At 39.0% G+C, this 18,624-nt stretch overlaps 1 protein-coding gene across 2 annotated transcripts in view; it reads right to left on the reverse strand.

The window, feature by feature from the left end:
- Positions 1–18,624, reverse strand: part of ddah1 (dimethylarginine dimethylaminohydrolase 1) — a 142,550-nt gene that overhangs the window by 44,061 nt on the left and 79,865 nt on the right. For both annotated transcript variants that reach the window (XM_057841051.1, XM_057841052.1), the window contains one exon: positions 5,723–5,822. In XM_057841051.1, coding sequence (XP_057697034.1) covers positions 5,723–5,822 — 100 coding nt within the window. The remainder of the gene's footprint in view (positions 1–5,722; positions 5,823–18,624) is intronic.

Consider the following 18,624-nt stretch of genomic DNA (forward strand, 5'->3'; position numbering starts at 1 on the left):
GCGGGGCCGATTCATAGGTGGCCTATCTCCGTCAAACCTGACCGAGTGGAAACAGAAAGAGCTTTTTCCGTTGAAAATTCTTGTGAAAAATGCTTAAATCCCTGAATTCTTTATCGATATGTACGTAAACTCGATTTTTGGTTAAAAGCAAAAAAAAACATGCAGTTAGCATTTATCTTACGTAAATATTGCGAACTATGATGCTGGTCAGTAAGCAAATTAGTGGCCGCCACACGAACACAAAGAGCTTATTCCGTTGAAAATTCTTGTGAATAAATGCTTAAATCCCTGAATTCTTTATCGATATTGACGTAAAACAGTCTCTATTCTTGGTTAAAAGCAACATAAAAAAAGGGGCAGTTAGCATTTATTTTACATGAATATGTCGAATGTGCTGCTAGTCTTTAAGTCACTGTGGCGGCCCCCATAATACAACAAAGAGCTTTTTGCGTTGAAAATTCTTGTGAATAAATGCTTACATCCCTGAATTCTTTATAGATATGGACGTAAACCAGTCTCGATTCTTGGTTAAAAGCAAAGCAAAACCAGCCAGCTGTTATTTTACGTAAATATTGCGAAGTATAATGCCAATAGTGTAGCGGCTAATTTCTCCCATTGATTTTTTTTCACAATGTTTCAAAATGTATGCATGGGACGAAAAATATAATATTTACCTTGAATCCTCTAACAAATCACTGTTGAGACAATCCTTCCTGTTTGAATGCAGCACAGCTTTCGTACTTTTTCAACCTAAATCCGGCATTAGATCGCTGCATCTGACCGAATGCTAATAAATGAAGCGGAGTGTGGGACGGCCCCCTTCGGGAAGGCGTGACGTAGTAAATGGCGAATGTGTCACATCAATACATTATGAAGTCAATGGATCAACCAAGACAAAATGTAATACATAAAAATACTATTGCTTCCATTCTTTATTTGTGGAAGTAAAAATTGTCAGAGGAGTAAAAGGCCTTTGGTAAAAATAAAGTTCCCACTAATTTCATTTGCCTATTCTGTATGCTACGTTTTCACTGCAGATTATGTTCATGGGAAATTTTGCTTAGTCTGCCGAGGCACAGGGTCACTGAAGTCGCATAGTAGAATGTCTTTTAGAGAAGTCTAAACACAGACTCCAACCATTGGACACACAATAGCCTGCTTGTGTTATATGTAAAGGTTATGATTGCTTGAACTCATTCTCGCAGCTGTCTTGTAGGTCTAACATTCCATCTACTGTGTGGATTACAGTAAAAAACCATGCATTGATAGTTTTTTGTTAGCCTGATCCACACCTTAGGTATGAAAAGAAAACACATTTCAAAGTCCATGTGAATGTAAAATAAAGTTTTGTATTTGACACAACCCATCAATCAAACTTTATTTATACAGTACTTGCCATGCATGGCAAATGCAGCACAAAGTGCTTTACATAAAAAATGGGCAAGAACAAAAGTAGAACAAATATACTGTACGTGTACTTTTGCACATATACACACACCAACCCCCCCACCTACACGCACACAAACAATGCTCCCATTTAGTAGATTTGTTGCACACAGTTCAGTTGCATACTGTTTCTCAATGTGCGTTCTTGTCCGTGCTTGTGAAACGTCATCAGAGCCGGTTCCAGAGACTACTGTTCCATTCCTAACTTCACATCAGAGCGAGAACAGTCGAGTACCAGGATGTTGTTCTCTCACAATCCCGTTTTGACGAGTCTGCTCCAGAGCAGATTTGTGCATTGTCAGGGACCTTCATACCCCAAATACCTTTGCGGCACAACAAATGAGTAAACGGACAACCAAGCAACAGCTCGAACAACAGGAAAGCTGTTAAAACTGTTACCTTATACTTATCATTTACTGTTTTCATTTGAAGTTCGAACTTGCTGTACTTGGTATTGAGAAACAATGAGAATATCGAGAACAACATCTTCGACCTTGACCGTTCTTGCAACCATGCAAATTTAGGAATGGAACAGTACTCAGTCCAGCTCTGATGATTTCTCAAATACACACGAGAACACAAACACGGAGAAGAACGCATATTCAGAAACAACCTGACTAATGTGACTAACAATGTTCTCCACTGCTTTGTTGTACTTTAAGGATACAGATGACAATGCTTAAAGGTGACTAATTACGGTTTGTCACATGCCTTTATTAATAGCCCAGAATAGTTGAAGATTTGATCATATATAATCAGATGAGATGATGATATTATGTTTGTGTTTTCCATTTTACGTGTGATGTGAAACGCAGTTGTGCTATACGGTGTGTAGGTATGGGGATCGAGAACCGGTTCCTACAGAGAAATGGTTCTGTGTGCTCTGATTCCATGGAATTGTTTAGCAGTTTACCTAACGATTCTTTTATCGATTCCATCCAGCACTATTTATGTGACATGATTACTCAAAGAGAGACTACTAATCAAGTATAATCTGGAGAGTCGTCGCTGAGTGAGTCTTCATTGCGTTTCACAGGCCAGGTCATTATTCATGAGACTACTTAAAGAAATGGTGATTTAAAAAAAAAAAAAATCTATTAATGGGTCTATCGTATTCCTCGTCGAATACTCTATAAGAAAAATATAACATATATGCATTTAAAATAATCCTAAATGATTTTATTAGACATTTTAATACTCCTGTTAGAAAGATTCCATGGGTATGCGTTCGTTTCCATAGCAACCAGTCAGTTGCTTCCTGTTAATGTTCTACGTCATGCGCCTTTCGTATTCTGGGACCAAGAATAGGCGTAAGGTGCGCATTTCGAGCAGAGGACGGCCACCTGTTAAGATGTGTGCGACTGTGCGAGTAAGTATTAATCTGTGTGTGTCCATGGACGAATGTAAGTATTTCCTCTTCATGTCATAAAGTTCTTATGATAAGTAAGAGCCGTTATCAGCGCGACTGTTTCGTGTTTTTACTGTTACGTCGGCTGGTTGCGTCCGCTCGTCCTCGCTGCGTCGAGGAGAGCGTTGTTTACATTATATTCGCGTTGCACATTTGTGTTAAGAGGGAATGTGTTAGTTTAGCATTTTAAGATGATGGTGTACATCCACATGAGTGTAAAGTGCTTAGTTTCCGCCACTTTTATGGCCAAGATGACCGCACGTGCACGCAGCGTGCTTCCGAGTTGTGTGCGCGCGCTCGCGTCCCCCCTCCTTTATGTTCATTATGATGTGCGAGTCATGTATGTGTGTTATTGACTGCTTTACAGTCAATTTGCATTGTTTATTGCATCAGCACTAATATGATGTAATTTTCTTTGCTTTCTTCCAAAAACATACAAATACACCAACATCTTTCCACGCATGTGCTCATCGGCTCATTGATTGATTATCATATGAAGTGCCATTGCCTGTATATAGTTGTGCCTGTTGCCAAGTTGGATTAAAAGTGCCAAAGACCAACTCCACTTTCCACTCCCTGTGTTCTAACCGACACCCTGAGGCGAGTGAACCATAAAACATAGTGAACCCAGAACCTCATACAGTCCATTAGTCCAAATTAGAATCGATAAGGGAATCAATAAAGAATCAAATCGTTAAGCAATATCGATAATGGAATCGGAATCGTAAAAATCTTATCAATTCCCATCCCTAATGGTGTGACACGATATCCTGTCCAGTTTTTTCATTTTTTTAATACCATCTAAAAACAATGTTTCACAAGCCGCACGACAATAAACAGAGACATAAAGCACGAGGGCCACGCAGAAAATGCCCATCAATAATGGTAGTACTAGTAAGTCTGAAAATTCTACATGCCGCATACAGCATGAGTGATGGGTTTTGTGTTGTAGCGTCTCTTCAATTAAAAACATGGTTAATGTCAGAATAGTCACCAATACCTGATTTTGGCCTAAGGTCCTCCAACTAATTCACCCATTCACAACTATAGCAGCAGCTGTGTTGTATCTCACAGAGGAAGTAGAAATAATCTTGACGGTATGCTTAAATAAGAATGCATGTGGTGGTAATAATGCAATCATCTGTAAGGCAACTTGCAACCTGATCAAGAATATATAAATAAAGTAGGGTTTTCTCCTTCTTGTGGTTTAAACGCTGGGACTAAATGGTGTTGGAGGACTTTAAAGCCTGCTGAGTATGATCCAAGATGTAGGATTCAGTGTGATGGGTAATGTGGACATTCAAATAAATTGGCTGCAAAGGAATTTGTTGCTGGGATCAAAACATTTGTCAACAGTGAAGGCAATGTTCCACACCAAGTGTTTAACAGCGAAAAAGGAGCGAAACGCTAAAAAAATGGAATTATGTACAGTGGTACCTCTACATACGAAGTTAATTCGTTTCAGGACCTTGTTTGTAAGTCGAAATAGTCGTATGTTGAGCAGGATTTCCCCATAAGAATACATTATAATTTCATTAATTTGTTCCACAGCCCGAAAACCTGCACTAATTTCTTAATAAATACTGCCGGTACTATTACAAATGGCAATTACAAATAGCAAAACAAATAAATTATGAATAAAAATTGGAATAACACAATATAATAGTAATATTAATTCCTGTAATAATGTAACAAATCGGGTTGTAATGGGGCAGATGTGTTTTGCGTGCTGTACCTTGTACAGTACCTTGTACTTGTGACAGTGATATTGATGTGGTAGAGATTTTACTTTCTCTTTTAATGTCCTGTTGTTGTTGGCGTCAACTGTGGCAGACAGTAGGCGTGTTGTGTTGCGAAGTTCTGAAATAAATGGTTAAAAACCTGGCGAAGCTGGCAATTTCCTTGACGATGTTACCACAATAATAATTGTCACCTTAACTTATAAAGACTGGCGAACAGAGGTCGGAGGAGGACCGTCGAGATCGTAGACATTCTACATCTGCATTGTCGAGCCAGGTTATGGACGCGCACACCACGCTCACATTTTTCTATCATTTCCATTTTCATTTCAACGGTAAGCGTCACCTTTTTCATTTTTACACCACCTGCACTAACCTCCTTGGAACCCATGTTGATTTCTCTCACAAGAAAATCCGCCGTGTGTCTGTCTTGCGGGAAAACAAAGAAACGGAGGCACTGTCATAAATCGTCGTACTTCGAGCATGTCGTCGGATTTAGAAACAAATGGCGAGTCAAATTTTACGTCGAAAAGATCGTGTGTCGAAGTGATCGTATGTCGAGGTACCGCTGTATTGTCATTTGCTGTAGTTAAAAACTATTACCCTAATTAAACAGTGCCCCAAAGAATAATCAATATTTTCAGGGGTTGCAGGGGACAAAAAACCCTGTATTACTATGGAAGAGCTGTAGTCCTACCTTCCCTCCTAAATTAAAGTTTAAAAAAAAAAAAGAAAGACTGCAGGTTGTTTAGGTTGTAATTTTTTGATAACAGCGTATTTCCCCTTATTTATATTAACTGTTGTTGATAATGTAGTGGAATTATATGTTTATTCTTTAAGTAGGTGGAGATCGCAATAAAATAATATTACTACCATTTTTCATGTTTGCCTTTTTAAATGTCCTTTTTCTGTTGATAAATATTATATGATTACCAAATGACTAAATGAAAATCAGACACGAAACGAATTTGTTGATATACTACAGTTTGGTGCTTTTTGATCACTATCAAATTAAGTAATTAAAAAAATGTATTTTAGTTCAAATGGAAATTTATTGATGTAAATGACATACTATATTGGGTCTAATTATTATTATTATTGCATAAAAGTTTAAGGATATTTTATTTACCTGTGAAAAGGACATCTCCTCCATCCAATGTGGCATTCTCATCAGTCATTTCTACAATGTTCAGATTCAGCTCCTTCAAGGCACCTTTCATAGCTTCTGTCTGGATAAACAAGGACAAAAACCAAAATACATAAAAATCATACTACTGGTGCCAATATCAACAAATCAATGGAAGAGTGATCTAACTGTGAAATGCTCCAAGAAGAAAAAAAAAACATTTGTCCTCTTCAGGGAGAATGTTATACAGTCTAGTTCCAATCAACAACACGTAAACAGGATGAAGAAAATCTTTCTGAAGATCTTTCTGGATTACTTAACTGCGAGTGGTTCCTATGAGACCAGATGCTATGAAATAAATCCCTTTTTTGCAATGACATCATTGTAATGAGCCATGAAATGATGTCATTTCATAGGTTAATACTACTGGTTATAAGAGACTGATTCCAGATCAAATAACTTTTAACCGTGCCCTGTCCTGATCACAGGTTCTGGGAAACTCTCTTATTTATTTATTTCTCTTCAGTATTTGTAGGAAAATGACGACAATCTGGATAGTATGGTATATTATGAAACGCGTTCCTGCGACGGAAAATAAGAAAACCCTGTGTTTAGCTGCATGTCCTCTGCATGAACTCAGACCTTGAGGAGAGCAGGTCTTAGTTTGGCTGCTTCATGGTTGATCTGCTCTCCTGCCTGACCGCCCAGTGTGATTTTACTGTCCTGATTTGGGGGGTCCTACAGGAGTAGTTTCCAAGGCCAGGCATGAGAGCATCAGTGTTTCCACAAGCCCTATCTCATTATGACCTCAGCCTCTTCATTGTGCTTTTTGGCCAACACAATGTTTCTGCTTCCACTTATTTATGGAAGGACACACCATTAGGTCATACAGGTAGACTACCATACATTTTCAAAATAACAAAACAAAAGTGAATATGCACATGTTTCCATGTTGTTCGTAATCGTAAATGAAATGAATTAAACCCTGAAGAGGAGTTGGTCTCACAAAATAATCATTCTTTTTTTAGTGTTAATTCTTAAACAGATGATGCCTGACATGGTGTGGCACCACATGCGTTGTTCCTAATGGCATTGCATTAGTAATACAGTAAGCATACCAAATATCCACTTGGACTGAGTAGAGGGTTTACCTAAGCTACCAAGCACTTCCCCTGACATCAGTGGAAGAGATAAGGGACAAAGGATTTTTGCACCATGATTAGTCTAAAGGGAATCTGGACAGAAAAATTGCATCTGCAGGTTCTGTTTTGCTGATATGGTCAGGAACACTTCACACTCACACATGGGCCCAAAATAAAATATTAACGTTTCCTAGAGTGTGCTTCTAATGTTTTCAAATGTTACTCAATTTAAGTAATGGGTCATCTAAAAAAAATCTTATTCATATTGCAAAATTTGTATTAATAGTGTTTACTTATTGTCATGTCTGTGAACAATATTTACCTCATAGTGATTAAGTGTATGTTGCATATTCTATTTTGAAGGTACAAAAAAAGTGGGGGAAAAAGATGTCAACAATGCTATTGCTGTTTTTAGCATTTACATTTTTTGGCAGGGTTTTTTCAGGCACCATTGTCAGTTTGTAACTGCTAGTTTGACAGTTCCTGAGGGAAAGCCTTTTTCCCCCTCAGTCTTCCATTCTTTGAACATCCTTCCCTCACTTTTATGTTACTATCACATTCCCCATACTCTCTCAACCTTTGTGGAAGGTCCACAACTGCCTCCAACTGCCACCCCAGCTGCAAGTCAATTATCTCTCACTGTGAAAAAAACACCCAATAGCTCACCATCCATATGTGGCAACTCGTTTTGCAGGATCCTTCTTGTCCCCTCTGTAAAAACATTCCATCTCCTTCTTTTTCTTCTGAAAGCTTGGCTAAGCAACACAAAGTTAGCCAGCACCCTGTTTTAAATTACAAAGGTCTTTTAGAATTCATGGGCAAGCTGCATTCTTGCCGTTCCAGCTCAATACAAGGGACATGGGGCGAGAAGAACCAGCCTTTTATTTTGGGTTTTTATGTACCCTTTCTATACGTTCTTGTTCTCCTGGTGCCTGAGAATATCACATTCTGCTAAAAGGGACCACTGTCTGCTAAAACTCTACATTTTGGGAAATGGAACAAAAGCATTCCCAAGAATCATCTTTGTCTTTTAAGAGAATAGCAACAGGTTTTCTTTCAAATTCTGTTAAGTTTGCCTCAGTGCTTGGTTGGGAAAAATAGATATCAAAATAGTGAGTGTAGACTGTTTAGGTACTGTGTTGGCTTACTGGTCATAATTTCTGCCTAACAGTTCAGAGGTTGCAGGTTTAAATCCTGGCTCTGGTCTTTCTGTGTGGAGTTTGCCTCTGGCTTCTTCCAACATTGGTTGATTATCTGAAGACAAGTCTGAATTGCTCATACAATGATCCCTCAATACTTTGCGCTTCAAACTTTGCGCCCTCAGTCCAACACAGATTTTTCATTCAATAAAAAATAAATAAATAAATAAATACAAATGAGCTGTCCCAATCCGATCGTGTAGTCTCACTCTTCCTCCTGTCGCTTTTCTTGGTCAGACTGTGCACTGGAGTTCCTTATTAAAGTTAATGATGATTGACAGACGTTAAGGTTTGATCTTGCCAGAGATGCTTGAAAGCCGAAACTTTAAAGTTTCAATTATCGTTTAACTTATTAAGCAGTTGCTGTGGCAACTCATTGCGTGTAAGTGAGCAGCTTGAGCGGATTTAAGTGGACTCACTCAATTAAGCATTTAATAAACACAAGCATGTTTCTACTTTATTCTTGTTAAAAAAAAAAAAAATCATCGGTGGGACAGTAACATGTTTAAAACTTATCATGATTATTACATTTGAAGGAATCCATTTATTAACCCCTTCAGATGTAAGCATGTTGCTAAAGGACATGACATGTTTGCGTCTCTAAACCAATAAATACACTGAATTTAGTTGCTATTGCCACTTCTGGCAGATGATTGGATGAAACTTTAGCCACCGAAATTATATTATGAGTTTTGGCACGCCCTCTTTGCTATTTTTTGCTATTTTTTTTGCTATTTTTATTTTTTTGTTTGAAAATGGCTGACCAAACGCTACTTCAAAAATGATAATGTAAAGTGCTCATTTCTCATTAAAAACACATTAACATTAAAAATAACCAATAAAAGCATAACATATCCCCGACCAAAAAATCGCACTTAATCTGGTGTTTGATTAGAGTAAAAATCAGTGCAGATATTTTTTTGCCCTGTAGGAAAAATGCGGGTCTGAAGGGGTTAAAATAGATATCTTTTTTTTGGGGGGGGGGGGGGGGGGGGGGGCTACTTCACGGTTTTTTACTTATCGCGGTGGGTTCTGGTCCCCATTAACCGTGAAAAACGAGGGAACACTGTATACTGTATGTGAATGGCTGTTTGTTCAGGCCAGCGTGTACCCCTCTTGCCCACATCAGCGACCCTCCTAGAGATAAGGGGTAAGATAATTTGATGTACGGATGGATTTACTTCCATTTACACATCTTAAAAATGACTTTAAAATGTGACTTGTTTCAGGCCTGTAGTACGGCTTACTTTTTCTTACAATTGTCCATCAGAGGTTTGACCATTGTCAAACAGAAAAGAAGAAATTACTAGGAATGACTATGGTACCGTAAAAACGATACTAAAAATGCCTGCACGTTTAGCTTCTACAATTATGTGTCTCTGTTTGGAGACACAGGCTTGTGTCCAAACAACTTTTGTTTAGCTAGCTGCACATCCACCTTAAAAAGGGAAAAACTTTTCTCAGTTCAGAAAATCCATGATTCTTCTTGCACTGTACATGATCACCGATATCTACATTGCTGACACGCTAAAATTCACGAGATGGTCTTCTATACCTTGACAATGCACAGCTATGGACAGCCAACCAGAATTAAAAACAGCCTCGATTCAGAACTGAGTTTCCCTACTTTACATCGAAGAAGGAACAGGCTGAATGGACACCTTATTCATCCTGTATAACACAGAACACAGTGAGAGAAAAAAGACAAGTACCCTGTCACAGCAACTTAAATCTGATATGCCAACTACTCATTTAGTTGCAAGCAAAAGAAAGCAGATCCTCCATGGCATGCCCTTGCCTAATCCAAACAAATCCGTGGTGTATGTAGGAAAATACTTGTGGTTAACCAAGCCATGACACCCTCACATCATGCAACACCCCAACCTTGCTTAACAGCATTACATAAATGTTAAGAAGTGGGTCAATTTGAAGCCATACACAGTTAACAGTCGCAGGACTTGAGACCTTCATACCACATCAACCACACGGATCTGGCAGTCTGCCTCAGTTAAAGGAGCTGTTTCAGTCAAACACTGACTGTCAGAATCCTCATTTCAGACCCCTGGCAAATAAAGACTGGAAGGAGATATACTGTATTCAGCACTATAGTTCTACTTGGACACATTTATAGTACAGTCGTCTAGAGTCATCTAATTTTGGGCTGACACCTATAAACTTTGAAAAGATTTAGAAAAAATGCTGGTATGTTGTATGTTTTCTTCATCAAATGATATTAAAAGAAAAAAAAAAAATTATATATTGACATATCGCTATATGGTGATTAGAGCTGAAATGGTTTCTCGAATAATTCGAGTAACTCAATTAAAAAATTGGTCGAGGCATTTTCTCCGCCTCGAGTACTGGTAATCGTTTCATTTTGCCAGCTCTATGCATGACTACTTTAATGCGGCACAACGCTCTGACGTCACGTGTGTAGAGGAAGAAGCTAGAGGCGGTGGATATATTTGACTTCAACCACACATGAACATATGAAGTGGAGAGAAAGACACCAAGACAAAGCCAAAAATGTCAAAAGTGTGGGAGCATTTCATGCTGGAGACCAAGGCGAACACTGTTTCATGTATTCACTGTAACACAGAGCTTGCTTAACACTACCCCCGCCCGGCCCCGGCTACCTGCGGCCCCGCCAACGCTTCCGCACCCCCAGTTTGACCCTGTGACCGATGACCGCCCCCGAAACCCCTTGCCGGGCACCACCGCAATACACAATACAAGCAATGTTCCCTCTAAGCTGCGCGGGTGCGCAATCGCGCACTGCTTGAACATACTCTGCGCACAAGAAAATCTATGCAGCACTCAAAATAAAATTCACCATAAAGGTATTGTAGCGTCGCTACTACTGTCAGCGCCGAAGTAGTGTGTCAGTAGTGTGTCACTCCTATTGGTGTGTTTGATACAGCAATTCGACGCTGCAATTGGTGCGTTCGATACGTCAACGCGACTCGGACAACTCTCGGCACCACTGTAATGTGTCATCGCGACACTCCTATTTGTGCGTTTGATACGGCAACGCAACGCTCCTATTGGTGGTGAAAAGAGAGCTAGACTGCTGTGCTAATTTACTGAAGCAACATTCCGCTGCCAATCTTTGCAAGCGCTACAGTATTGATTAATATCTAATTTTTGAACGGATAAAACCAAATTGTATTCTGTACCATTTTGCAACATAACTCAATGAGCAACAGGTGTCGAGCCAATAATAAGTTAACTTCACTTACGCTACGCAGCCAATCATACCATTGACAGTGTTGTGCATATGTGCCCTGCGCATGTGCACCGCGCAGATTAGCTAGCTAATAACTGTGCAGCTGAGACGCAAATGCACAGTGGCACCACCAGGGGGTGGCCAGGGGTGGCCACGGCCGCCTCTATAAATTTGTTGGCCACCCCACTGGCCTCCCCACTTGCCAGCATATTATTAGATTGTAGTAGCATCATTTATACATTTCATCCCAAATGGGATAAAAATACACGGTATGCTTAATATATACATAACAAAATACAACAGAATTATTGTGGAATTTAAAATGTTGACTGTACTGTTATGGGCTATGCACATAAAATCATTAGTAACATTAAATATAATACAATACACCAAAGTAAATAAGAAGGCGTGTCTTTCTGATAGTTTTCTTCTGGCATTTTTACTGCAACAACATCATAAAAACATGAAATAATGGCTTTTAGTTTTGGTGTGCCACCCTGAGATTTTAAGTGACCCCATCTGACCACCCATATGAAAATTTTTTGGAGGCGCCACTGCAAATGCATACCCTTTATCATGGCGAATGGAACGGGCAGCGATACTACACTCATCAAGCCAATGTAAAAAAAGAAATGCTATTCTTCTAAGATGGAATGTCTGTCTGAGTTTGTGCAATCAGACGAACAAGCGGTAAAACTGTGTGTTTTTGTTTGATATTATTATTTTTTAAACCTGTCCTGTATTCCACTTACTTGACGTAAATATCACTATTTGTTGTTATTAAGCCCATACATCTAACAGTTGGTAACTTTTCACATAAATCAAGAAAAATTTGCTTTCAAATAAGGTTTGGAACAATATCTATTCTTGAATTTCTGACAAACAAGCTTATTTTAAGATTATATATATATATATGACTTTTTGCTCAAAATAAGTCTTATGAAAAATAGCTGAAAATAAGCTTATTACAGGATATCTAAGTGAGTAAAATTTGGCCGGTAATTTCATGTATTTCTAGTAGCGTTACACTGAAAACAAGGGAAACTAGTCTTTAAGGAGGTGTGTTTTTGCAGTGTAGCTGCTCAAACACTGAGAATGGGAACCTTGATTGTCCTTATTGTATGAACAGTTTCAATGTGTGAGTTTGGTATGCTGTGTACTCCCATTGTGGTTGTTCATTATGTTTTATATATTAACTCATCTATGCCACAACTGCACCTTAACCGGGCCAAAGCAGGATTCTTCCTATGGTTAAAGCAGGATTCTCTCATACTATAACATAGTATGCATCTCATGAACAGGGAGATTTTTGTATTTTTCCTTTTTATATGGGCTAAATCGATTATATTAAAAGTAAACTAATGAAAATTGCTGCTGTAGTTTCATTCTTTTAATAAGCCATGTAACTTGCTATGACCCAGGGTTTAGAACAGGCGTGATACTGATGTGTGGCCCAAGGGTACACATCTGATGTTGCTCACTGTGGTCCGCAGTGTGCTCAGGGAGCTTGTGTGTCTGCTCAGACACATGAAAAATTAGAGGGAACATTGGATATAAGGTGAAAATAAGGTAATGTTTGTAGCACTAATAAATAAGATTAACGTTACTGTACCTTGCTAACGTAACATTAGCCCTGTGGTGGGCTAGGTTTCTATTAATTATGACTACTGTCGACGTGTGACTAACGTGTCTTTCATACAGGCTTTATTTAATCTGTAAAAACACAGAGCTGTAGAGTGATGAGGGTGTAAACTAAAAACATAAAAAAGCTAACTGTCAATTTTAGCTCGGTAGTCATTGATGGATAAAATAGCAAGTAGCACTGGTGCCTAATGTGCTCCAATACAGCAGGAATCATACATTATTTTTGAACACTGCAAAAACTCAAACTTATCAGGACTTAGAATTTAACTAAAACTTAAAAATAGCTTGACACAAATGGAAATTCAATTAAAACACGTGGGAAAAACACCTAACTTTTAAGTGATGTGTGTTATCAAGCGTAATGACATTTTTAGGTAAGAAATAAGATTTATTCTTTAAAAAAATGTTTAATATAAGATAAGTTTTTGAGTGAAAGCAGTGAGGGTTTTTTTTGTCTAGTCACATCTGAGATGCAATTGCTGGTTGTTTTCAACAATGTACATCTAAAATAGACATTTTCTAAAATGGTTCAATATAAGGTGAAATGTTTTGTTTTCTCATGTATATATACAATTGCTCTTTACCTAAAAAAAAATGTTTTGTCCGAAAACTCGATAGAATTTTCAGCAGAATACTCGATTACTAAAATATTCTATAGTTGAAGCCCTAATCGTGAAATTAAATAGCCCATATTGTGGTAGAGGATTTTTCCAATATCGCACCTCACTAGTTCTGAATATTTGAATCAATGATTACAAGTCTACTTGTCACCAACAAGTATTATACAGTGGGGAGAACAAGTTTTTAATACACTGCCGATTTTGCTGGTTTTCCCACTTGCAAAGCATGTAGAGGTCTGTAATTTGTTTCATAAGTTCTCTTCAACTGTGAGGGACGGAATCTAATACAAAAAAACAGAAAATCACGGTGTATGATTTATAAATAATAATTTTGCATTTAATTGCATGAAATAAGTATTTGATACATCACAAAAATCGCACTTAATATTTGGTACAGAAGCCTTTGTCTGCTATTACAGATACCAAACGTTTCCTGTAGTCCTTGACAAGGTTTGCACACACTGTAGCAGGGATTTTGGCCCACTCCTCCATGCAGATCTTCTCCAGAGCCTTCAGGTTTCGGGGCTGCTCCCGGGCAACACGGACTTTCAGCTCCCTCCATAGATTTTCTATCGGGTTCAGATCTGGTGACTGGCTAGGCCACTCCAGGACCTTAAGATGCTTCTTACGGAGCCACTCTTTAGTTGCCTTGGCTGTGTGCTTTGGGTCGTTGTCATGCTGGAAGACCCAGCCACGACCCATCTTCAGGGCTCTGACTGAAGGAAGGAGGTTGTCAGCCAAGATCTGACGATACATAGCCCCATCCATCCTCCCCTCAATACGGTGCAGTCGTCCTGTACCCTTGGCAGAGAAGCAGCCCCAAAAAATGATGTTTCCTCCTCAATGTTTCACGGTTGGGATGGTGTTCTTGGGGTTGTACTCGTCCTTCTTTTTCCTCCAAACACGACGAGCCGAGTTTAAACCAAAAAGTTCAATTTTGGTCTCATCCGATCACATACCTTCTCCCATTGCTCCTCTGGATCATCCAGATGGTCAGTGGCAAACTTCAGACGTGTCTGGACATGCACTGGCTTCAGCAGCGGGACCTTGCGTGCGCTGTAGGATTTTAATCCATGACGGCGTAATGTGTTTCCGATGCTTTTCTTCGAGACTGTGGTTCCAGCTCTCTTCATGTCATTGACCAGGTCCTGCCGTGTAGTTCTGGGCTGATCCCTCACCTTCCTCATGATCAGTGATGCCCCACGAGGTGAGATCTTGCATGGAGCCCCAGAACAAGGCAGATTGACCGTCAACTAGAACTTCTTCCATTTTCTAATAATCGCTCCAACGGTTGTTACCTTCTCACCAAGCTGCTTGCTTATTTTCCTGTAGCCCATCCAAGCCTTGTGCAGGTCTATTATTTTATCCCTGAGGTCCTTACACAGCTCTTTGGTCTTGGCCATTGTGGAGAGGTTGGAGTTTGTTTGTTTGAGCATGTGAACAGGTGTCTTTTATACAGGTAACAAGTTCAAACAGGTGCAGTTACTTCCGGTAATGAGTGGAGAACAGGAGGGGTTCTTAAAAAAGAACTAATAGCCAAAATATTTACTAGTTGGTAATGTATCAAATACTTATTTCATGCAGTTAAATACAAATTTATTATTTAAAAATTATACAATGTGATTTTCTGGATTTTTGCATTAGATTCCGTCCCTCACAGTTGAAGAGAAATTATGATACAAATTACAGACCTCTACATGGCATGCAAGTGGGAAAACCAGCAAACTCGGCAGTGTATCAAATACTTGTTCTCCCCACTGTATTATGTTTCCATAATAGTTTTCCAAATTAGCAAATTTACTAGTCGCACATACGCAAGTGGATGAATTGAACTTCCATGGGAGCAAATTTTGGGGGCAAACTGCAAGCATTTAGGGGTAGTCTGAAGCTCTGTACATAGTGTACAAATAAGTTTATGGGAATCAAATCAGTTTGCTACAGAGAAACATTATTTGCGAAAATGATTAAAGTTCATAGAGTAATTGTGTAAATTTAAATTCTTAGTAGTATTGTGTAACTTCAATTAGTTTTTGCAGTACTTCACCAGACTAGTTTACCTATTGTGGAATAATATACTGTATTCTTATTCAAAGACACCCAAGAAGGGTTGAGCACTACAAAAATAAATAAAAATATAAGTCTGTTTGAACAAATAAAGAGTGCTGTCAAATCATAAAGGATGAAAATAACATGTCTGCTGTCTACTGCCCAATGTAACGGCCCCGAAGAACTGCAGGATAGAAAGTGCTGGAAAATAGAGGCGAGGGTCTATTGGAAACAGAGGGAGCTCTACAGATGGCTCAGATCCTTTATTTGTTGGGATATATCTTATAAGGTGGACCTCATAATCCAAATGGGGCAAAAGACAATAAACTCACCTCCCTTGTTGAATTGCCTCGCTCAACTAAAATAGATGGCTAAAATTGGTATTATCAAATATCACTGTTCTGTTGATACCACTTTAGAATACTATTTGTTTGAAGAATATTAGAGTGAGTGTCCTTTACTTAAAAAGTGGCCCATACACGCACAAAAACTATACTGCTCACAAACAGCAGTGTATATACTGCATTGCTGCAGTGTAGTACATGCGCTGCTGACAAAAATTAAAGGAACAATTTGTTCTTTTAATTTATGTGAGCATTTGGTCATTATTATTGATGTCCCAGTATTTGACCCCCCTGTGTAGCACCTTATATTTTGGATAAACTTCCCTATAATAAATAAATAAATAAAACACATTGTCATGGCGCCACCTAAAGAGGTGAACAAATGTATTCTTGAGAGCTTCAGAGGATAGTTTACCCACGCTTTGGAAAGTAGTGATAGAAACAAAAATAATTTTATATAAGACTCCTAAATACCGTGAGTGGATGTATTCCCAGTGGCAAAAAATCAAAGGCTCAGAAGGAGATATGGCAGCATGCATTACTGTATCTTGTTTGCACGCCACGGAAATCATTTTTTCCCTCACTTTCATTTTTTCTTCAAGGCTAAAACTCTTAAGCCAGAGCTGACGGTCGTCCATTGCGATGGCTGGGAACAGACTGAATATTGCACAATATAAACTGAGCGTGGTGGGCAAACGTCAAACTGTGAATGATACTGTAGTCAATACTATTCATGAAAAAGTTTAAACCCTGAGTGTATAGGCCAATTGATACTGACTAGGCAAATATTCCTTAGAAAAGATACTCTAGCAAACCGCCTTACAAATTGTGCAGCCCAAACCCGAATTTCCCATATGGGTACTGGCCTGTTGCTCTGGCTGTTGGTGGTCCACCTGGCTGACTGCTGGCGCTGTAGCTGGCCCCCACTCCAGGTGGCGCTGAACTTGACCAGCTGCTGCCACGGTAGCAGCCTCCTGCCCCAGCTTGGCTGGCTGTCCATGAACCTAGCTAGCTGCTGCGGCGCTAGCCTACTGCTGCACCCGGATCCTGTCCGTTAATATGATTGCTGCAGCTGCTCTCATTGCTGGTTGTTGCTTTTCTGACTCGTTTTGAACCATCTTCCTTCTTTTTGAAAAAAGACAGTAATTGAAACTGTTTTTATGGCATGTTGAAATACCGTTTGATCCTGGCTGCTTGCTCCCCAGATGCCGCAAATTTCCAAAGTTGTTTTTTCTTTCTTTTTTTTTTTTTTTTTTTTTTTTTAAGTCAGGGGCGTGATTTGTTGGTCCAGCTTCTCAGTGCATCAACAAATCTTAGAAGATCGCCCTGCCAATATATTTAAGTTATCAGCCTTCCCACTGTGACCCGGGAAATAACCGTCTGCTATCTTACATGCCGCGTTCTGGTTAAGCCCCGGACATTATACCAGGATGCAACCCGGTTAATGTCCGTGTCATCTCCATGTCAGTTGACCTGGGAAATTGCTTTCAGACATAAGGGATACCCATTTAAATCCCGAGGCCTAACTGGAGTTTAGCGAATGTCTGAAAGGGGCTTTAGTTGCGTAACTTTAACACCTCTCATCATTGATGGTAAGTACAGTATTTTGTTTTATTTTAATAATATAATATATAAAACATGTTTTTGGATAGTTATTTTGGTATTCAAGGGGTATTTAGGGATCCTTAAAGGATTAAATCCACTTCCACAGAAATTCGGGTACCCGGGGACTACCTGTATAGCTCAAAAGACATTATTTCCACCAACACCAAAAGGTAACTGAGTGATCTGAAAGAGGTGATAGAAAAAGAACATAATCAGGAAGTGATGAACAATGATGAACGATTATCTAACCTTCAAACAACATGGGACAGGTGTGCACAATATTACACAATATTTGAATAACAAAACCTACTGAAGTTATTTTTTTAAAAAAATTTAAAAAAAAAGTCCTGTTACTGTCATGTGCATCTGCCAGGGAAGGTTTTTCAGAGCACATATGGTCATGTTGAGGGACTAAATGAATGGAAAGTGGAATTCCTGACAACTGTCACAAGAAGTTGTTTTCCCCATCACTGGTCAGGCTTTCCGAGCGATGTGGTTAACCAGTGCTTATTACACTTAAAGAATCAAAACTTGGCATCGTTCTCACATGTGCCAGAGACAATTCAATTGAGACTAAGAGAAGGAATACCCATTGTGTTTGTTTTAGATCTACCAGTTAAGGCCCCATAAAACCAAAGCAAAAATCCCAAAGCTTCACCAAACATATTTAGGTTTGATATGAAGAGTCTTGAAGCATGATCTGTCATGTGCGAGGGGAAAGATGGTTTGATGTGTTAACTGGGGAAAATGTAGAACTTCAACAATGAAAGTAAAGCATTTAATGAACGGACTGGAAATTTGTAAAAAGATGAAGTTATAGTTGAAGGCTCTCCCCTTTTGATTACTCTCATTCAACACTGGAAGTCAATTTAAGTTGGGATGAGGTCGTAAAAAGAAACTAAAAAAACTGAAATAAAGTAAAGGCTCAATTCCACCATGAGCAGAATGGCAGAAAGCGAGTATTTAATGTGTGGAATTACATAGAATGTGTTTAGCGTGCGTCTCTGTTGCGGAATGCTTGCAGTGTTTGCATCAGGTACACATCACTTCTAGTTTTGATGGGTGACAATGCAAAAACA

The sequence above is a fragment of the Corythoichthys intestinalis genome, chromosome 7, assembly GCF_030265065.1.
Source record: "Corythoichthys intestinalis isolate RoL2023-P3 chromosome 7, ASM3026506v1, whole genome shotgun sequence".
Taxonomy (NCBI): domain Eukaryota; kingdom Metazoa; phylum Chordata; class Actinopteri; order Syngnathiformes; family Syngnathidae; genus Corythoichthys; species Corythoichthys intestinalis.